The sequence below is a fragment of the Caenorhabditis elegans genome, chromosome V, assembly GCF_000002985.6.
Source record: "Caenorhabditis elegans chromosome V".
Lineage (NCBI taxonomy): Eukaryota > Metazoa > Nematoda > Chromadorea > Rhabditida > Rhabditidae > Caenorhabditis > Caenorhabditis elegans.
This window is the reverse complement of record NC_003283.11, coordinates 9,749,845-9,770,775: the sequence shown is the minus strand read 5'-3', so window position 1 is coordinate 9,770,775 and position 20,931 is coordinate 9,749,845. Positions and strand designations below refer to the sequence as shown.

General features: G+C 35.4%; 7 protein-coding genes and 3 non-coding genes across 14 annotated transcripts; 6 read left to right on the top strand and 4 right to left on the bottom strand.

The window, feature by feature from the left end:
• Positions 1-1,231: 1,231 nt before the first annotated feature.
• On the bottom strand, positions 1,232-1,413 carry F46B6.18. Its single transcript, NR_069228.1, has one exon. It is a non-coding gene; the product is annotated as an Unclassified non-coding RNA F46B6.18 (non-coding RNA).
• On the top strand, positions 1,385-6,242 carry unc-42 (Homeobox protein unc-42; the record flags this gene model as incomplete). Of its 5 annotated transcripts, none has more annotated exons than NM_073118.6 (7): positions 1,385-1,557; positions 2,427-2,541; positions 3,246-3,333; positions 3,789-3,924; positions 5,631-5,687; positions 5,738-5,913; positions 5,960-6,242. In NM_073118.6, the coding sequence occupies 7 exons, from the start codon at positions 1,507-1,509 to the stop codon at positions 6,129-6,131; spliced, it is 795 nt and encodes a 264-aa protein (NP_505519.3). The 5 variants fall into 5 exon arrangements, with proteins under 5 accessions (NP_505519.3, NP_001263845.1, NP_001294702.1 ...); NM_001276916.4 differs by having other exon boundaries at positions 1,420-1,557; positions 3,744-3,924; NM_001307773.2 differs by lacking the exons at positions 1,385-1,557; positions 2,427-2,541 and adding an exon at positions 3,024-3,109 and having other exon boundaries at positions 3,744-3,924.
• Positions 1,611-1,748, bottom strand: F46B6.16. Its single transcript, NR_069227.1, has one exon. It is a non-coding gene; the product is annotated as an Unclassified non-coding RNA F46B6.16 (non-coding RNA).
• A 5,449-nt stretch (positions 6,243-11,691) lies between the features above and the next one.
• On the bottom strand, positions 11,692-11,947 carry F58E6.15. The gene has a single exon (NR_069226.1). It is a non-coding gene; the product is annotated as an Unclassified non-coding RNA F58E6.15 (non-coding RNA).
• An 844-nt stretch (positions 11,948-12,791) lies between these two features.
• Positions 12,792-13,849, top strand: F58E6.11 (uncharacterized protein). The gene is made up of 5 exons (NM_001028826.5): positions 12,792-12,947; positions 13,184-13,315; positions 13,364-13,417; positions 13,464-13,545; positions 13,588-13,849. Exons 1-5 carry the CDS (start codon positions 12,831-12,833, stop codon positions 13,767-13,769), a joined length of 567 nt encoding a protein of 188 aa, NP_001023997.1. The 5' UTR covers positions 12,792-12,830; the 3' UTR covers positions 13,770-13,849.
• On the bottom strand, positions 13,757-14,308 carry hrg-3 (Heme Responsive Gene). Its single transcript, NM_073117.6, has 3 exons — positions 14,147-14,308; positions 14,035-14,097; positions 13,757-13,981 (listed from the first exon to the last, which is right to left on the bottom strand). The coding sequence occupies exons 1-3, from the start codon at positions 14,225-14,227 to the stop codon at positions 13,913-13,915; spliced, it is 213 nt and encodes a 70-aa protein (NP_505518.2). The 5' UTR covers positions 14,228-14,308; the 3' UTR covers positions 13,757-13,912.
• A 642-nt stretch (positions 14,309-14,950) lies between these two features.
• F58E6.8 (uncharacterized protein) lies at positions 14,951-15,781 on the top strand. Its single transcript, NM_073116.2, has 2 exons — positions 14,951-15,425; positions 15,472-15,781. The coding sequence occupies exons 1-2, from the start codon at positions 14,968-14,970 to the stop codon at positions 15,698-15,700; spliced, it is 687 nt and encodes a 228-aa protein (NP_505517.1). The 5' UTR covers positions 14,951-14,967; the 3' UTR covers positions 15,701-15,781.
• Positions 15,782-16,216: 435 nt separating this feature from the next.
• F58E6.5 (Major sperm protein) lies at positions 16,217-17,353 on the top strand. The gene is made up of 3 exons (NM_073115.6): positions 16,217-16,527; positions 16,593-16,824; positions 16,874-17,353. The coding sequence occupies exons 1-3, from the start codon at positions 16,268-16,270 to the stop codon at positions 17,294-17,296; spliced, it is 915 nt and encodes a 304-aa protein (NP_505516.1). The 5' UTR covers positions 16,217-16,267; the 3' UTR covers positions 17,297-17,353.
• A 404-nt stretch (positions 17,354-17,757) lies between these two features.
• On the top strand, positions 17,758-18,891 carry F58E6.6 (CUB domain-containing protein). The gene is made up of 2 exons (NM_073114.2): positions 17,758-18,402; positions 18,460-18,891. Exons 1-2 carry the CDS (start codon positions 17,915-17,917, stop codon positions 18,698-18,700), a joined length of 729 nt encoding a protein of 242 aa, NP_505515.1. The 5' UTR covers positions 17,758-17,914; the 3' UTR covers positions 18,701-18,891.
• Positions 18,892-20,367: 1,476 nt separating this feature from the next.
• Positions 20,368-20,904, top strand: F58E6.4 (Activin_recp domain-containing protein; the record flags this gene model as incomplete). The annotated part of the gene is made up of 2 exons (NM_073113.2): positions 20,368-20,640; positions 20,686-20,904. 2 exons carry the CDS (start codon positions 20,368-20,370, stop codon positions 20,803-20,805), a joined length of 393 nt encoding a protein of 130 aa, NP_505514.1. The 3' UTR covers positions 20,806-20,904.
• Positions 20,905-20,931: the final 27 nt, after the last annotated feature.

Sequence of the window (20,931 nt, the reverse complement as noted above, 5' to 3'; positions counted from 1 at the left end):
AAAAAACCGTCCATCTCACGATAGGGAAAAAACGCCAAAATTTCACTTATAAGATAAACGGCCAGGATATCAAAAAAGAGTCAACGACACGTGACTTAGGTTTTATGATCTCTCATAATCTGGATTTTAGTGAACACTGGAAAAAGGCTATTAATTCCTCGAAATTTCAAATGTCACAAATTTTTAACCATTATAACAGTAACAAACCAAAGCTGATGATCCTATTATATAAAACATTTATTGTGCTTTTGCTAGAGTACGGAACCGTTATAAGTAGCCCACCAAAGCAGTCAGATATAGGAGCCATCGAGGCAGTTCAAAATTCGTTCACAAGGCGTCTATATAGTAGGACTGTAGGCAAATACGTCTCAATAAGTGATCCGGAATATAAAACCTCGACAGAAAGAAATGAATTATTTGGGCTCACACCGCTGCAAGGACGACGTCTGACAACCGATAAAAAAATGATTTTGAAAATGTTAAACGGTAAAATAGATCTGAAAGTACCTGAATTTTTTACCTTCTCGGACAACACTAGAACGCGTTGTAAAAGAAAGTTCTCTTGGAGCAGATGTAAATTTAAAATTAGGAAACATTTCTTCGTTAACAGAACATTAAGCCAACCGTCATTCCTCAAATTTTTATCTAATTTAAACAAGGATAACTAAGTTAGGAAACGAACGACATCTACTCTTGATCAATAACATTCATTCATTACTATCCTATGATATCTCCTGTTTTTTTATCCTACTCCTTCTCATGCTCTTTTTCTACGCCTCAGGTTCTTTCACTTTGCCCATAATCTCCCAGTCCACCCTCCGACATGAATCTTTGTATGTATCATCTTTTTTCTTTTCACGCTTCTTCAAGAACGTAATAAATTATTATTATTGTTATTATTAAATGACTACAAACATTCTGATTACATTTCCCTTTTTTTAAACATATCGCAGCATTTCTACGTTTAAATAATTCAATTAATTATTTTTAGCGTAACTGAGTATTTTAGTTTAACCACAAATTAAATCCCCTTTCAAATCGAACCCACAATTTTTCCAACCCAATTTGGATTTAGTCCGTGTGTTCGTGTGGGGTTCGCCAGTTGAACTGCTTCTCTAATTGCGATTATCGCCACCCGGCTTCAGAGTCCGTCCAAACTCGATTATAGCTTTCGCTCTCCACCGATCACTGAATTCGTTGCCGTTAAGTGTAGAAGCTCAGTTGAAGAATAAGAAGACGGAAAGAAGAAGCTGTCAAATAATCTAATTTACTTGACTCTCTCAAACCAATCCAAATCAAAAAGAAGGCGTGGCTACCTAGCTCTTCTGGCGGAAAGATGGGTACGGTGGTTGGGGCCGGTGGTGAAGGAGGAGGAGCAGCCGGAGGCGGACGGCGACCAGTCAGCTGCCCCTCTCTTCAGAAGCAACCCTGTCCGCCTCCACGACGACGTCGACAACGACTTCGGTCACCCCTCACTTTCCACATTTCTCCGCTTTCACTCACACAATGAGCGACAATCTGCTGAACGGTGCGAACGGAGCATCAACTGTCTCACAGGTAATTTGCTAACTAATTCTAGTCTCCGAGGCCCTCGACGCAAACGAAATAAACAGTAATACGATTTGGTGGCGCCGTCGGTCGTCGCCGAGAGCTCCATAATTAACTTTTCTGGCGCGCACAATATTCTTCGTCTCCTGAAGACGTTGTCGTTTTTCGGAAGACGACTGGGAGGAGTCCAAGTGTGTGTGTGTCTTCCCCTCATAAATTCATTATGGAAATTTGATTGTTAGATGCTCTCACGATCAGTGGCACACACACACACAAACCTCCTCAGTTGTCTTCCGGAGCTGGTATCGATAGCCTTCCAACTTTTCTCGCCTCCAATTTCCCTAGAATTATTGTTCAGCTCGCCATTTTAATTGATGTTAAAATCAAAATCACAGACTACCGTACCATGGACATCAATAATTTAATTCACAAGAAATAACTTTAGACATGGGTTTGAAAAAACTAAAAGTCCCACCACAAACACCGCTAAAGATCTGATCTTGGTGTGTTCAATCCTAAAGAAGCTAATGTTGGACGGGGTTCTAGATAATGATCATACAATACCTCGACACTGATGTCTGATTTTTTAGTCACAAAAAAGTTAAAAAACCAACTGTATTAGTTTATATTAGTTTGTAAGTGGAACCGAACATTTTGAAAAATAGATCTTAAGCCGGTAGAATCTCTGCTGAAAAACTGTTAAGTCACTGAATTTTTATTAGTCTTCTTGGCGTTATGTTTTACTTTAAAGTTCTAGTGTTACTGTGGATTTCCTTATTACCGTCCTTCCATTAATCGATTCCAACAGATTCCTCAATTCACCTTACATTAGTATAAAAACGTTCTACTGGAACCTACATCATGATCTATATTTTCAGTTCCAAGAAAAAGTGAAAGATCTTGGAGTATCTCTTCACGATTTCACTGCCTACTATCCGAGCTCTTTGGATACAGTCTCGGCAAGTCTTCGTCCAATTTCGGATCCATCATCAGGTTAGTCTCTACATTCCATCTTCTTTTTTTCTACACTGGTAGGGAGGAGCTTCGCTTTAGCAAGGCGAACAAAATTACATCAGAATATATCAGATTTGCGGAATCATATTTGATGTCTCTCCTTCGTCGTCCGCATGCCAGTTCATTCCTTGCATCAGTGCCTTCTAGGTTGAGCAAAAGGTCCTTCTGACCCTGAGCTTCTCTTATTATTTCGTTTGATATTCTCACCTATCCCAAGATTCAGCAAAAACCACTTCAAGTGTTTTCTTTATTAGTGTTGCGCAATAGCTTCCGCCAAAGGTATCATGCTGTGTTAGTACAACTGATACCCTTACCATGTCCCCCCGCCTTGCTCTTCCCCTCCTCAATGGTACTTCACATCTCTGGAGCATGTGCCACCGAGCCAATTATGACGCCTGTTGCCAGATGCTCACTCTTATCCATCCGTTCTATTGTATCCACTAGTCTTGACTTTGTGCGCGAAGTGTCTCTCTTCTTATTTACTATTTTAGTACTTGTGTGAGCAGATTTAGGAATTAACAACTCAATCTAACAATGTATTATTATGGTAAGACAATGTAGAGAAGGGTGTCATATTTCTTTGATTATTCCTTGCAATTCACACTAAGAATTTCGAAATTCTGCATTCCTCCGAACATCTGCCCACTTTCCATTTTTAAGCCTTAAAACTGGTGATGTTGCAGATGGCGCCTTCAAAAAGATTAAAACCGAAGGACTCGGTGGCTCGGTATTTGGATCTTCGATTGCTGGGGTCACGAACACGCCTGCAAGGTGAGTATTCTTAATATTTTGGAAGATAGGGGTACGGTAGATGTAGAAGGGATTTGATGTATGTAGGTATTCAATGTCAAAATAAGGCAGTTATCTAGATTTCATTTATTGAAACTACTCCAAAAACCCAGTTTTTTAAAAGTAAATTTGGCTATTTACCAAACCCTTGACAAAATATGTTTGCGTTTATTATTTTTTTGGCCACTATTTGGCCAAATTTAAAAATTTAGAAAGCCAAATATAATTATACAACTTGAAAGAGCCAAAATTTGACTTGTGCCGCCTATATTTTCATATCTTCAATTTCTATCAATAGTCAAGTTAATTTTCAACAAACTCTACCGTACTTCTCACGTATTTTCTTGCCTTCCCCCACCCACCTAGTGCTCCACGGCCTTTCTTAATTGCAGGCTGTGTAGCCTAGAACGGCCCGAATCAGAGCGTCTCAATTCCAGGCGGAGACATCGGACGACATTCACTCAGGAACAACTTCAGGAGCTTGATGCTGCATTCCAAAAGAGTCACTATCCGGATATCTACGTTCGAGAGGAATTGGCAAGGATCACCAAGTTGAATGAAGCTCGAATACAGGTGAGCTTCGAAATTAAACTGTATGCTCAATTTGTGAGACATGTGCTCTAATTTGTTGTTTCTTTCTCTTCTTCATATTCTTTATCTTCTTCCTCACTTCTTATTGGTATTCATCTCGCGTTAATTGCTGCCTTTGGATAGTTGTCTACCACCTCCTGGTCACCTACTGTGCGCTAAATCCACCACGCACCATCACACATCTGGTAGGGATTAGATATTGAGCTTGTGAAGCTGAGAAGAACAAATTGAGACAAAAAAGTCAATCTGCCATAATAGGGAACTTATACAACTTTTAAAATTAAAAATTAACATAGATGTACAGAAATAATATATAATTGATTAAAAACCATCTTGAAAAGTTTGATGAAGGAATTTCTTTGAAGTATCCGTTTGTAGAGAAAAGAATGCACACATATTTGGTAAACGACAATGTTCAGCCGGTAATAGTTTTTTGGATTGTTCAACTAAATTGAATATAATTTTCGAATTAATCTGATTTTTTTCTGCGTTTCGAGCTTTATTTCTTAGTGCTGAAAAGATGGGTTATCGTTCCTAAATTGACGGTTTTGTGGAATTACCAATAATGTTTTCAGCACATCTTTGACTTCAAATAAGCTTCTATTTTTTGGTGATTAAGCTTTCAGTTCTGACTGTTTTCTTTGCGATCTACTGATGTAAGTTATCTTTTGCTATTTATAAAGTTCTCTGAACTTTTTTCTATTTATAGAGTTCTCTGAACTTTCTAATAAAACAAATAAAACTTTGCCTAGATTCAATGATACATGCTTAAAACTTCTCACCCTTTCTGATTTTTTTCATTGTCTACCTACTTCCATATCCGTCATACGGTATCCTTTTTTTTTAAATATTCATAATAATAATAATAACAACTCAAAACTAGTGCCTTTGAATCTCTAAAACTCTTGTTCAAAAGAAACTCTCTATCACCAGTCTACCGTAACCCATCGTCTTCTTCTCTTCCAACATCGGCGTCTTTGTTAGGAGGCAAGCAAATTGAATTATGCTCTGCCTTTGCCGCTTTCTCAATATCCTTCCTCACCACAGCTTTTCCCTTATTCTTGAGCAGTCTATCAACATTTAGAAATACAGAAAAAGGAAATGAAGGGACTTGATAAAAAGAAAAGAGAGTGTAGCGAGGAACAGAAAAGGAAAGGAAGGATTAAAGATCCGGAGACAGTAATACTTTATGACGTGACTTTTAAAAACTTTCTTTGGTTGGATTGTGTGGGTATTAAGATACTTTTGAACTTTGTAGAATCTGAAATAAATACTCCAATTATTTGTTTACATACAATCTTGTAGAATTTGGTTGTCGTATATACCCAACAGTATACATTATTTTAATACTAAATTGCGTTTTTAATTAATTACTAAATTGCGCCAAAATCACATTTATTCATTTTTCCCTGATAATTTTAAATACAATGTTTAACGTAGAATTATAAATTTAAATACATTTCTGACTCCAATTCGTAAAATTAAAAAAACAATGACACACTAATGTATTACTAGATATCTTGTTTCTAGATGTAAGGATTTCAGGATTACTGTAGCGTATTCACACTTCCTTTACTTATTGCGTAACAGTTTTGCCACCTGGCTGTCTCTACTCCATCCCTCTAGATCTGACTTGATCATACTCATACTCCCCACTAATTTCTCGAGTAATCCAATTTTGTTTGCAGGTGTGGTTCCAAAATCGGCGAGCAAAACATCGGAAGCATGAAAAACAATTGAATAAGGTAGGAAGATGACGAATATATTCTGAATTCATCAAAAAAGTTATTTACAGGCAATCAATCCCCCGCACTCATTCCTATCCAATCCAGCGAATACTTTGATGCGACAAGGAATGTACCCAGCTGCATTGAATCGTGACGGTTTTTGGTATCAATCATATCAACGACCAATGCCATACCCAACAGCTTCTCCTTCATATTCCAACTCGTTCACTAATCCCATTGCAAAGTTTGTTCGTCTTTTTACTGTGGGATAAATATTTCGTTAATTTCAGTTTCGGTCATTCCATCACCTCTTTCCAAGCTGACGACGAGTTCTACCAGAAAAGTTTGGCACTTCGAATGACGACGACACCATCGGCCGCTACAGCTGCTACCTCACTTGCTAATATTAACTACCAGCAGACACAACCATCTGAAGCTAGTACCAACCCTCCTTCAATCTAGTCATTAACATTACAACCAGACATTTCTAATCTCCAAAGTTAACAGAAAATCCAATAATTTATGATTGCGTGTGAAATCAATTGAACAAATAATAAAGAGATCTCACTGATAGACTAATGTTGGTACGTACATTTACAAAAAGACAACGGTTTCCAATAAAAATGTTGAGAAATATCACAAAGGAGTGGGAAGTCTACGAAATGGAATGTTTAACGCGACTGATGATAAATACAATCTTACAAAACTTATCTGCCTTCTTCCTGTATTAAATATCCGGATCCTTTCCCGTTCCGCGTGTCACAAAATCACTTCTATTTGGTTTTGTCTTGTTAGAGAAATTTTGAGTAAACACCAAAAAAAAATGATTTTCGTATTTTATGTGGTTACCAGCCGCTGACCGCGCCTACGGCGCGGCCAACTCGTTCTCAGCACACTGCATTCAGTAGCGTACTCGTTCTCAGCACACTGCATTCAGTAGTTCTGGTATTGTTATCACAAAACATAATAAATAAAAATGACATGAACCGCCCATTTTAAAAGGAATTTTTTTGTTTCCATTAGGGAACAAGATAAATTCTTAATAGAATTTGGTGGCGGTGAATCGTTGTGGACAATCTTAGTCGTGATTCTATGAATGATCTTAAATCAAAACTTCCTTCCATGAAATTTTTTGCAAAATCGAATTAAAGTTAAGTAAGTTAAGTAGAAATAACTGTTCTATCTTATTATCTGAATGCTTATTCTATGTGGTTTTGTCTTGTAGGAGAAATTTTGTGTAAAACACAAAAAAACGTTTTCGTCTTTCATGTCGCTTTTTTGCACAGTGCAGAAGGTGCTGGTACAATTTTTTGATACGGTAGCTATATGTCTGGAATTGTTAAAATGTTAAGTTTTTGCAGTTTGATCAAAATGACTGCAAGCAAAGTTATAGTAATTTAAAAATTAGACCTGAAAAATCTTGACATTTCGAAAAATGTATGTTAAACATGTTTAACGTTAGTATTTTTGTTAGATTTTTGGCATCATTATTTAAATTTTTACGTAGATTTTATTTTTCGAAAGATTTTATTAAATATTTCCCTGGAAACATATGAAAAAGACAACAATTTGTGAACTTTGTGAATTTTGGAAGAAAAATTTAAGAAAACATTTCGTTTTTCGTTCAAAAATCCAAAACGTTTCACAATTTTTATTTTCTTGACCAGTTTTTTGTTAAATTTTCAATTTGATGCTCTAATTGTTATTATTAATGCTATGATAAATAGGGAAAAAAGATTTAGCTCAATACGATAATTATGAGCACCGTTGCGGAAGTTTTGAGCTTCCAGCTCTTCGCAAAAAACGAAAAGTTTCATACTTTTTTGTTTTATGAATTCAAAATGATATAATATTTTTCTGTCAACGCTGATTTCAAATATATACTTTTAACGTACTCCCATTTTCAGCAAAAATATGGCGCTATGCTATGAAGTTTTAAAAGTTTCAGTCCGCTCCTCTCAAGCCTTCCTCCTTTCATGTGAATATTCGGCTAGTTTTACCGTTATTACAGTACTACTACAGTACCCAGATCAAACCTTTTACTAACCCCAAGCCAGTATTTCTTCAAAAGACAGAAACTCATTGTTTCCAAAACTACAGTAATCCTATAGTACTACTAATATACATAGTACCTTACCTCCTTCACAAATCCTATACAAAAATCCGTTCATGCTCACATATACAACTGTTCTATTCATCTTGAAGCCCTGACTAATCAGAGAAAACTTGGTCGTAACTTAGCCAGTTTCAGTTCAAAGTGACCCAAAACTTCTCAAGTTTTTCAAATTAATCTACTGCAAAGCCAACCGTACTCGGTGCGCTAGTCAGAATCCCATGAATTGAAAAAATGTATGCATCAAGAACATTGCTGAACAGTTCAACTTTGATTTTCTTACAACGTTGAATAAATCATTTTTACTCAAAATGATCTTTACGTCGGGGTACTGAAGTTATGTTAACGAAAGTTGTTGAACAGAAAAAAACTTTTAGTATATTTTTTTGATACGGTAGCTGTATGTCTGGAATTGTTAAAATGTTAAGTTTTTGCAATTTGATTGACTGCAAGCAAAGTTATAGTAACTTAAATTCTCTTATATAGTTGTACTTCTTTAACTATAGATATTCATATTATTTACAGACGGCCTTATATGTAATTACAGAGAACGAAAACGTTCGAAACTTTTGATTTTTTTTCTATTTTTGAACTTTTAAATATGAGAAAAGTGTTCTCAAATTAGTCAACAATTTATGGTCACTGGAGAAGTATGCACATATATCGACTTATTCCAAAACTATGAATCGTACACTTTATTTCTCTGAGTCGGTCACGCTACGATCAGATTATTCGTGGTTGGTAAAAGTCCCTCATGTCAAAACTTTGTTTATTTTTGGAGAAACCGAATTTTCATTCAAAATTCTAAAGAAGGATTGTAGGTTTTGAAAAATGCAGCAATTACTCAACAATACTATTTTGTTAAAACAATTTGGAAATTTAGCATAACCTTTAAAGTTGGAGTAGCGCCAGTGGGAACTTCGTCTATATAAAACTTATAATGATCCAAGACGACCAAATATTATATCATAATAAAACATTCCAAAAAATCTAGATTTTTCATAATTTGGCAAATTGCCAAAATACAAATAATTAAATCAAAATTACAGTATAAAAATGTAGGAAAGATTTTTTTGTCGACTTCCAAAATTGTGAGTGGGATAAACGGGTTTATTGTCACTTTTTTTACAGCATCTGAAAACATTTAAAAAATTTTTTGAAAATTTTTATTATGATATTCGGTAATTTTGGCACCATAGGAGTATTGTATTGTATTGTATTTATTACGATTCAAATCGTGATCAAAAATAAATAGTGAATAGACATGAATAAGTTAAGGCCCAAACATCATAGAGAAATTGATAATAATCACAAAAATGGATAATAAACATACAGAAAATGAATTATCATCTGAAAAGTTGATTAGTTGGTACATGAATGTGCGGGTGTCAGGGAGATGAATAATGGGTAACATGAAAGTAGTGGACATAAAAGTATTAAACATGCATAGGACATGAGGTGCCAAAATAAGATTCATTGCGCTAATTTTTTATAGAACTTACTCTATTTGTGAAAAAGTGCCTTCGTAGTTTGGTTTTGCATTTCCCCCAGATGAACTTGGTTTTGGTACGAGTTTTACTATTTTTGTCTATTTTGAAAAATTGGTCAGAGTCAATATCAACTTTGTTCACTAGCATTTTCGACAAGAAAACTTTATCAATAGCTTTACGCCGAGTCTCCAAAGTTGATAAGTTAAATAGTTCATTACGTTGAATAGCGCTCTTATAGTCGGGGTCATCTGTTCTGATGTATTTTCCCTTTTGCCTGCTGTATAGTTTCCTAGTGAACGAGTTTTGTACGGATTCAATTGCTTTAATATCTTGTTTTTTCAACGGACTACTTACTTCGGTACCATATTCAAGTATGGGTCTCACAAAAGTTTTGTAAAGTAATGTATGGAGCCGTGTGTTCTTACTGCAATAGTTCGAAAATATTTGATGGATCATAAACTTAGATTTCATTACTGATTTTTTCCAATGCATTGAAAAGCTAAGGTTTGGCTCAATTTGAAATCCTAGATCTCTGACAATAGTACTCCGAGTAATTAGACTATTTTCTATGGTATATTGGAACTCTGTAGTATTTCTACCTAGTGATATGCATACCGTTTTATCATTGTTTAATGCTAGTTTTGTCGATTTAGACCACTCTACAATTGTTTCAATGGCTTTTTGTAAGTGAACGTTATTGTTTGAGTTGCTTGGTATAGCAGTGTAAAGTTTCAAATCATCTGCAAATTGCTTGCATTTGATAGTGGGCGGCAAAATGTTAGGAATTTCGTTCACAAATATACCAAAAAGTAATGGTGATAACACAGCCCTTGCGGGACTCCACAATCTGCTCTTTTGAAGCTAGACAATGAATCGCCTACTTTAACTTGAAAGACTCGATTCGTTAGAAAGGCAATTATCCAGTTGATAAGATTTTTGTTGATTTTCAAATTAATAAGTCTATCCAGCAATTGACAATGGGGGATACGGTCAAAGGCTTTCGCAAAATCTAAGTAAATCACGTCTACCTGGTTGCCTGTGTCTATAGCGTCTGACCAGTCGTTTACCGCCTCAAGCGTACATGTTATTGTTGATTTTTTGGGCCTAAATCCATGTTGGGCGTTGCTCCAAAAATGTTTCTCTTCTAGGTACGGAAGTATTTGTTTCAATAGACATCTTTCATAAATTCGACACAAATGGGAAGTTAGACTAATTGGCCTAAACTGCGATGCTAATTTTGGCTTCGGAACTTTGTTTAGAGGTATTACAATGGACCTTCTCCAGCATTCTGGCACCTCCCCTCTCATCATTGATATGTTGCAAAGCTGAGCTATTTGGCTACTTATTAGTGGAGCTATAATTTTTAGGAACTTAAAAGGAACACCATCAGATGTTTGTGAACATGAGGATTTCGCTTTACTTATCATTTTATAAATTTCGTTATCTGTGACCCATGGTATTCCCTGATGTGAGGTGTAGCTATCTGGGATTTGAAGAGGGCGAGAGGCCTTGTTTATGTATTGGTCTTCAAAATTTGTTGCTAAGATTTCAGCTTTTTCAGTGTCTGTATTTGCGGTATGCCCATCTCTGCTAGTCAGAGAGGGAACTGAAACTACTTTTGGCTTTAGACAATTCTTTACGTCGTGTGTGAATTTAGAATTCCCTCTTTGTTCTAGGTTCTTAAGCTCAACATTTCTACGATATTTCAGTAATTTTTTCCTATACCGTTTAGCTGCGGCCACATAAATCAGAAAGTCTTTTGTGTCCCTTGAATTTAAAGCGTTTCTATAAGTAATTTCAACAAAATCTCTCAGTGCATTGAGGTACGGTGGAAGGAATATCTCATCTGCTTTAACAGTTCTTTTCGGGATTGAGAGTTCAAAAGTGCTTTGCATTTCTGCTAAAAACTGATCAAACATGTCATTCACTGAATTGTGAGCACTAAAGAGTTGATTCCAGTTTATATTGTCAATGCACTGAACACATTTGTTCCAATCAATATTTTTGAAATCATAAACTTCCTTGCTGGCGGTGTGTTGCTTCTGTAGGAGATCAATACTAAACTGGAGTCTACGATGGTCACTGTTTCCTAGTGGTGAAAGAATTTTTATTTTTGAGACATTGAGGACATTCAGGAGTAGTTTTTAACACTTTCTTCTCTACTCCAGCTTAAATGCAAGTTTTAAGCAATCTATGGGTTATTCATATAATCCATTTCGATCATACATTTTTAAAATATATTTATACCAAATCCCATTCTATGATACTCCAAAGCACCTTAAACCCAATTATTTTATTCAAATGTATATATCTCCGTTTACGATCATGTCAGTTTTAACCTTATTTATGTATGATCATCTCTCTTAACCATCTACAGTTTCTCTTTTTCCAACATATTTTCTCTTCTTCTTCCCTTCTTTCACCCACTCGATTATGTACAAGAACCAATGGTAATTTGATAGTCAAACTCTACAGTAGAGTGTGCACAAAACCCATAGACTTAGAAAATCGGGCGGTGCGAACTGTTTATTTGAAAAGAAGCAAAGAGTGCGCGAAGTGAGTGACTGAGAGCCTTCTTACCAATAGTTTAAACTTTTCAAGGCGAACTGTTCGAACAAAAGGGTCGCAGATGGTCTATCTCACCCTCTTTAACCCTTCTTTTCTCTCCATTCATTCATCTCTAAATCTAAATCCTTTTCTTTTTTTCATCATCGTCTTAGTCCTTCTTTTCAACCCTCCCGCCACAACAATAACAACATAAATACATGCGAGTATCTCTCTAAACTCTCTTCATCTTCCACACTATTTCCACATTCAGATGCTTTCCGAACTTTCATTTCGCACTCTCTTTTGTTCAATCTGGTTGCCGGTTGTCTGCCTGACGGGTGGTTGTTGTCCTATTTGTATCAAACTGCGCATTTTCACATTTTTATTAATTTCGATTAAGCTTCGCGTTTCACTTATTTCTCCGTCTTTTTCTCTTCATCCTAACCCACACTAATTCTATCTTTTCGGATGTTCTATTTTTCTGTTTTTATTTTTCTTTCTATTTTTTGGTTTTTAGATTTGAGAAAAACATGGCAGGAGATAAAGATGACAAAAATGATAGATTCATATAGCGTTCCTCCAATTGAAATGAAAATGCATCTCAGTATGTGAATAATATATTTCAGATATTATTGTGTAGTAAATCTGCAACAAAAACTTTCGTTTTCCGTTTTTGTGTGACACAACAAACATGTTCATCGTACCCTAGAGGATTGGTTAAATGTTCCCGAAGAAACGAAAAAGAAGACAACAAACATATCTTCTCCTTTTCAGTCTCAACACTCAAAAAAAAAGGTTCAAATTACAAATATTTTTTTCTCCTTTTTTTTGCCATTTATTCATATGTCGTTGTTAAATACACCTCTTGTTCAGTTTTGAAGTTTTTTTTTTCAGTTTTGGAGTTTTGAAGTTTTCTTTTTAGATCGCTTCTCTATTTTTCATTCATGCTTCAAAAAGTACAATTATTTCCAGATTGAAACTCAATGAATTCAATATAACCACCAGAAGGATATGCAGATATTTGAAAGTTTAAATGAAGATGATACAATAAAATTAAGATCAGAAACAACAACAAGTAACTCAAAAGCAAATGCACATGCAAAAATATTCTATTCACAAATTGGATTTGTAAGTTTTTTCTGTTGAAAAATTGGTTTTTGTATCGTATTTAAAATTTGAATGGTTCTAGTAATTATTTAAAGTTAACAACAACTTTCTAATTTCAAAATTCCTATGTATTTTTCTCACTTTTTCAAAAGTTTGTCAACTATATTATTTTTCCCAATTTCCTACATTCACAGTAGTAGTTTTCCATGCAAAAAATATAAGGCTAGGCATGAAGCTCTCCATAAATGTTTTTCCAGACTGTAATAACCTTCATCCTTGGATCTCGAGCTCTTCTCTCAAGTCATATTCCATTTTTCTCATGGCTTCCAGCTCTTCTGCTACTTTTTGATTCAACACTAGCATTCGCATCACTTTTGTATCTGGATTTTGTAAGTACATCATTCACTTTTAATTTCTATAATATCTTTCTTCTGCAGAGTCGGGAAAATACAACTTGCTACCTACGCCTGGTACTTTCTCTAGTCATCTTGGTGAGCGAATCATGAAAGAAAAAAGTATAAATCAAGAACCTTTCAGAGGCTTTCATGTTCGGTAGTTTTGGTAGCGGAACTGTTCCTACCTCACTCGGATCCAACAGTTTCAATTCCTCTTATTATCGGTATGGTTCTAAAATTCAATTGAGAAAAAAACGAAATTTCAGTATCAATTGTTCATAGTGCTTTCTCATTGCTCAGTTCGGTTCAAGTCCACAGTTTGAGCTTCTCGAATCGAGAAAAAATCGCAGAAGACCTAGAAGATGCAATAAAAATGCAGCCATATCTTGGCAGTACAACAACTTTGGTCACAAATCTTGATGATGAAGTTCACGTAGATTTGATCTAATTTTATTTGATTTGAAACCAACGATAATCAAAAAAAACGCGGGTAAATACAATTGAATACAAATAAATGATTTTGTACAACGAAAGACAAATGTGAACGCATTGCATTAAAACGATAGGATAAACCAAAATCAAAAATTCAAATTATCCACCAAAAAACGAGTCACTCGCAGTGATCACGAAATAAACATTATTCCAAAAACCTTCTTCTGACTGAAATTTTTGAAGTTTAAAAAATGGATGAGAAATTTAACATTATCACTTACATCAGTTTGCAAATTTTTTGGACGGAAAAGATGATGATTCTTAGAATATCCACTTTTCATAACCTAAACAATAATTGAAAGTTGATGAATTTTTATGAATGATAAAACTTACCGGCCGAAGTTCCACATTGGAAATCAAAAATATGAAAAGAAGTATGATTAAAAGACTACAAGACCTTGTGAAATTGACCATTACTTTTGTTTCTATCAGTATATTCTCATATTTATATAGTGGCCAGCAATATGTTCGACCTAATGCAATCACCTAGTTTACATCATATCAATCATCATCAAATGCTCCTTTCTTATCACACATTTAAGTTACAAATAATGCATTGGTGACAGTTAAGTATTAATTAGGAGGTTAATTAAATGGTCTTCCGGGAGAATGAAGATACGGGTAAAATGACGATGGTTATGATCATAATGACGTCAGTTTGAAAGTTAAGAACTATGCTTTAAAGACATGCAATATGATGTAGTACCAGGAGAAAGAAACCAAATCCTTAAAAACGATTTACCAACTCATCCTAATCTCCCCGTTAAATATCCTCTATAATGAGAACTGCAAGTGCAATTTGCTGCAGTACTCATTTTGAAAAATATTCAAACAGGGCAGATTTTTCCCACGATCTGACTTGATTTGTTCTATTTTCGTCTGTGTTAATTTTGCACACAAAATTACTTTATAGAAAAAATGCAAAGTTAGCTACGATACCAAATGTCATCATTTGTGCTCATCCTCAGTTTCCATTTTCACCTATATCCTACTTATATCTGCAGAAAATAGTCCCATATTAGTCATCGTTTTTTTACAACAACAGATTCACTTGATGACAATTCTGAATATCCCAATGGGCGTGTCATGGCATACAAGAAGTATAAATTTTGTAAAACCTCAATAGTATCAGTCTATCATTTAGCTCTTTCTGAATGGCTGCTCTCTTGAGTTGTTCGGCAATTATTTTGATTTTCGCTATAATTCCGTCTATATCTACTTCTGGACACCTTCGTCTTGATATAATTTCATCAAATAATTGTGCACTTTGTCTCATCTCCGAAGATCTTCAGTCAGAAGTTATTCATTTAAAGATAGGCAATTCAGAAACTTATAATGTTCAAACTTTGGCTAAAGTTTCTATCAATTTTAATGTTGGAGTCGGAAAATCTGCAACACATACTTTTGGAATGAAACCTGTTGGGCAAAAGACTCGAGATATTTTTGAATTTGGAGAAATAGTTATTCTTGTGCTCTCAACTTTTGAATGTGATGAAGGATTTACTGGGTCTGAATGTGAACTTTTTGATGCCAATAAAACCTCGACAATAATACCTATTCCAATTACTACTAAAATCTCTTCACAAGCGCAAGAATTATTCCGTATCGATAGGTAAATTAATTTTTTTTAAATTCATATAATCCAACTAATTTTCCAGATCATCAATTTCCTTCAACATTATCATTTGCATCGTTTTGGCATTTATCGTCATTGTTTTGTTCCTCATCACATATGCTCTTCACTCGACTTTTCGGCGTCAGAGTTTCTACATTGATCCAGTTTTCTATTGCGAGTCGCTGAAAACAAGAAATAGTGATTCAACAAGATACGATGGTTTTCCAAACGAGTCAGGCTTGACTGATGCCACATATGAATCCATTTCCTAACTCGCACTGTAATTTTTCGCCGTGTAGTTATAACTTATTAATTGTAAAAATCTTTTAATAAAAATGAATATTAATAATCTTCTAACATTATTAAATTGGGATCAGCGGTACCTGTGGCGAGTCTCAATCTGAATTATGTTTAGGCTTTGATCGAGTACCTTTCCCTTACTATTTCGAATATTAGAGAAAAACTAATTTGGAAAACAAGTCAAGTTAGTTTTTAGCCTTAACACAACGTTTTGTTGGTTTACAAGCCGGACTAAATTCGACGTCCGGCGTTTTCAATCATCTAAAACAGGAATTCAGGATTTTCGGGCAAAAATGTATTGCCTATGTTATTTATTACGTGGCCGAGTTCGAAAGTTTTTAAATTAAACTTCGAATAAATTAAAAATTATGATTCTGATAAAAATAATAAAAAGTGACAACATATGAAGTGTCAAATAAAAACGAAGAAAAAGAAGCGTATAAAAGGGCGAGAAATAGTGAAAAAGCTCACTTTTTTCGTTTTCTCGTCTTGTTTCGAAATAATCGAAAGCATCGGATCACCATTTTGATCAACTGACAATGACAACTGCACCAGATCTCACGAAGGTGGTTTTCAACCCGTCCAAGTCCGTGACGTTTGCTCCAGTTGAGAAGAAACAGGCTGTTTCGATTGAGGTGATTAACAATTCTACTAGTGATGTGGCAGTCAAATTCAAGAACACTGGACCAAATGTCTACAAGACACAACCACCTCAAGCGAAGATCGGAGTCGGAGAGAAGAAAGTTTTCAAGTGCATCTTCAAAGGGCTTCCCAAGGAAAAGTGCAAGACTAATGACAGGTAAGAACTTGCTTTAGACTTTGAAGTTCTATTAGTTAAAAGTTGCTAAAAGCAGATTTTTCCAGATTCACCGTAGTCTACATTGCTGCTTCAAAGAATGTAGTTATCGAAAAAGCATGGAAAAATGCGCACAAAACTTGTACAATGAAGCACAAGATTGCCATTCTTTTCCAAGGAGTCAATGATCAGAAAGAGAACGAAACACAGCAACCAACGAATAACGACGACGATGAGGACAAGGATCGTCAAGGACAGTTGCGTTCGAAGAGTAAGGTCGAGACTGCAAAGGGCAAGAAGGTTTGTGATAGTTTCTGGTTTTGCGAGTCATATATTACTGAATTTTCAGGCGACTGTGGTGATGTTCGTGAGAAAGGAGGGTGATTCTGTATCGGATGAGGAAGATGACGAAGGAGCTGTCGAAGGAGCTGAGCATACAAATCCTGCTGGAGTTGCTACTTCTAACGAAGCTGGAAACATGAGCGAGCTCCGTACAACTCGTCCTGCTGGAGCATTTACTGGAGTTGTTGCCTCAAACGACAATCCTATGAGCGAACTCCGCACTACTCGTCCAGCTGGTAATTTCTCTGGTCAAACAGCTTCAACTCCAGGAGGAGCTGTGGATCCGAAAAGCATGGGGCTCAAAACCACTCGTCCGGCCGGAGCATTCACTGGTCAGGTGGCTTCGAATGGATCGACTGATGGGCAAGAATTGAGAACAACCAAACCAGCTGGAACATACGACAATCCACAGAAGAAAAATCAAAAGTGAACTCTATTTGTAAATGTGAAAAGGAACCCAGAACTTGAATGAATTTTTAGAAATGAGAATATGAGGGATTTTGATATATGTATAACTTTTTATACAAATCGAAATTTCTATTTTTTTTAAATATAACGTATACTTCCACGTAACAAGCAGGTTTTTTTGTTGTTGGATTAAAATTTTAAAACCTGTGAGACGGATGCATTCGGGCTGTTTTTCTTGCCTTCAGATACTTATAATTGATGTTTGCAGTAGTGCAACGACAACGCATTTTATTTCTCAAGTAAAAAAGTATAACTTTTTTTGTCAAATTCCTGCAATTGAAAATGTTTACAATTAGAGATATATTTACTTTTAACCTTGAACTTTAGTTCATATTTTCACTATTTTTGACAAGAATATATGTATTCTAGAGTTACCCAATGTGTTCCCCGCATCGTCACCTACAGATCGCCACATCCCTTTTCAGATTGGCTCTTCAATTGTCATCCTGATGTGCAGATATCGATATGATGACAAATATCAGTCATGGGGCGTGGTTCATCATTCTGTAGCGTCCGATAAATCACCATATCTGAAATAACAGTTGCTGAGCTCATTTAAGTCAGTAAGTCTAGCCGAGCAATGTTCTCTCTCCGCACTTATTCTGCCATTATTATTTTTTTCACTATTATTCATTCAATTTCTGCAACTGGAAATCTCCAACTTACCCTCACTTCATCTCATGACTGTGTTATCAAATTGACCACAAGTTCTCTCCATTCGGAACATTTTCATTTGGCAATGGGAAAACCACGTGTTGTCAGCTTTCATTCTCTTGTCGACCACGAAACGCTTCAAGTTATTTTCTCACTTTATGGAGGAGCTCCACAAGAGCACACTTATGAAATGAGAAAGTCTCCAGATGCCGGACAAGACTTCTATGTATTTGGAGAAGTTGTTGTTCTTGTACAGTCAAGTTTTGAATGCGACAGTGGATTTACTGGATCGAGATGTCAGAGAATCAAAGTCAAAGGAACTAAGTCTTCAACTACAACTACATCATCTGTTTCTCCAACAACTGTATCCACTTCAACCTCCATTCCGTCTTCAAGATCATTCGCTGTAATCAGGTAAGATAACTTCATCTAAACTTATATATTCAAATCACTAATTTCATTTTATTTCAGTGTCTCGAACTATGTCATCCTTCATATCATTCTCGCAATCGCTCTAGCAGTTCTATTTATTCTCCTCGTCGTCGTTCTCTGGATCGTCTGCCGTCGTCGGACTGTTAGGCTTGACTCGGAAACCGTTTGCGAATCGGCGGAAAACAATAGTAATATGTCAACTGAAGATGATTCTGGAATCGGAAGTGGGTTGAGCTATACCACAGCCACATTTACTACCGTAACTATCACATCCTGTTAATCTATTTTGTGTGTTCTCTCTTATTATTTCTTTAAAATTACATTTCGGTTATTACTTTCCCTGTGATCATGTATTATCTTTAAAGTATTAATTGTGTTAGCCTTATTACCTAGTCAATTATTGTTGTACTAATTTTTTGATATTATATATTTATGGTGTTTACTCAAAAAATAAACATCAAATCGTGTTTACTCACGTGAGAGCTCACTTAATCAGGACAATAAGCTAACAATAGAAAAATTATTTTTTCGCCTGGTCCTTTAATCCAAAAATACATTTTGTGCTTAACATTAAATTCTATGTAGTACATATTTCAGAAAATTTCATCTGAAAATAAACCAAACATTTGAAGATGGTCTAGGGAAAAGTGGCTTAATTGTAAAAAAAAAAATAAATTTTTAAAATTATATTTTTCTCCCGTTTATTATTCTTGAATTTTTGATATTTGAAGTAGAGTTCCGATTATTGCAACCCAAGTTCACGGGAGCAGTGCCTGCATCAATCTGACTTTCATAGTTTGACGTTTTCGAGATTGTTGCACTTTTCAGAAATTGTTGTTTGTTGGGCTTTTTGTCGAGCTTTGCGAAACTCTTATAAAAAGAGAATCTTCGAACGGCGAAAGATAACAATACTTGGGCAGTATTTACCATCTACAAACAAAATTTTCCGTTAAATGGCCGCACAGTGTTGCCAGACCTACGTCGGAGTAAACGAAAATTGCATTTTGTTGTGTATGGGCAGAAAATTAGAACAGGGAACGCGATCCTCCTTAGGGATAGAGTCAAAAATAAAACGGGTAACTGTCGAAAAGACTCTTTTGAAGTGCCATCGAGTAAACAGAACAAGAATAAAGTTTTTTTCTGGGGCACATCTTTTTTCTCATAGCAACGGATACCAATAATTCCAGTATGTTAAAGAAGTTCAACTGATAAATTGTGTTAAAACAAGCATAAAATATGAGCCTTTGAGTATTTTTTTATTTTTACATGAAGATTTTCAACCAATCAAATAATTAAATTTGCAATTCGATTTTCCAGTGTCCTCTGTAACAGTTAAAAAACGGCCAAACTGGTTTTATAAAATTCCATTTACAAAGTGGTTCTTATAGCGTATTATGCCCAGCGTTCCCAGTTAAGTTGAATACATCTAGAAAACTGCAAAAACACTTTTTTCCCATTTGGTAAATAAAGTCGTCTGATCATCAACCGAGACTACCGTGTCAGTAAATGAAAAAGTTGCTGTTTGCATTCTCAGGGAATAAACGAATTTGTTAGAAATAATTTTTTAGCTAGAAGTTGGATGTGATTACCATAATTTTTAATCTTATAAGATAAATAAAATAATTTTTTGTGAAGCCCCATTACGAAATTTGTTAATTTGAGTCCATACGTTCAAAATACCCATATATGTATTTCGTTCAAGAAACATCTGACCACTACACGGAATTGGTTTAAAGGTTTTAACCAATAGTACTCATAACTCTAACCATAATGTAAATATCGTAATGCACTACTAATCTCCACCAAATTGGAAAATATCTCTCATTTCACTGTTGATAACTTTTTTTTTCTTATGAAAAGTTCTTGACAGAAACCACAGAGCACTCCGAATGGGCGGAGCTTTATGGGAAAGCCAACGGGCGGGGTTCGAGTTGAGTATAAAATAGAATGAGTGTTCATTTGCTTAGTGAAACTGAAACGTTTGAAATGCAACCTATTTTCATTTCAATACTTCTTGGCATTTGCTTATCACCGATATACACATTGGAGTGTTATTATTACAATGAACGTTCTGGTGGAATTTCTACAACCCACGGTAACGCCTTCTGTACCGCTGTCTTCGATCTTGACGTGGAAGTAGCTAGTTTTGGAGGAGTGAGCCATTCTCGAGCTGCAAAGAGCAAATCCAATTGGAGTTTTTCGGAGGGGCAAGATTGTCAGGTAAAAAGGGAATCCGTTATTCAAACAAATTATTTTATTTTTCAGGTGGATGACACAAATGATAATCAATTCTATTTTTGTGTTTGCTTTGAAAATAACTGCAACTTCCCCCTCAGCATTACTGAGTTCAAGGAAAGGGGAAGAACTCTTCAAGCAAAACTCTGAATTAATTTCGGCATTTTAGTAGTAATGATTGATAATGTGTACTACCTCATTGTATATTTATTTTCACCCTATTTATGTCAATAAACATTTAAAGCCTTACTGATATTTATACCACGAAACTTAATT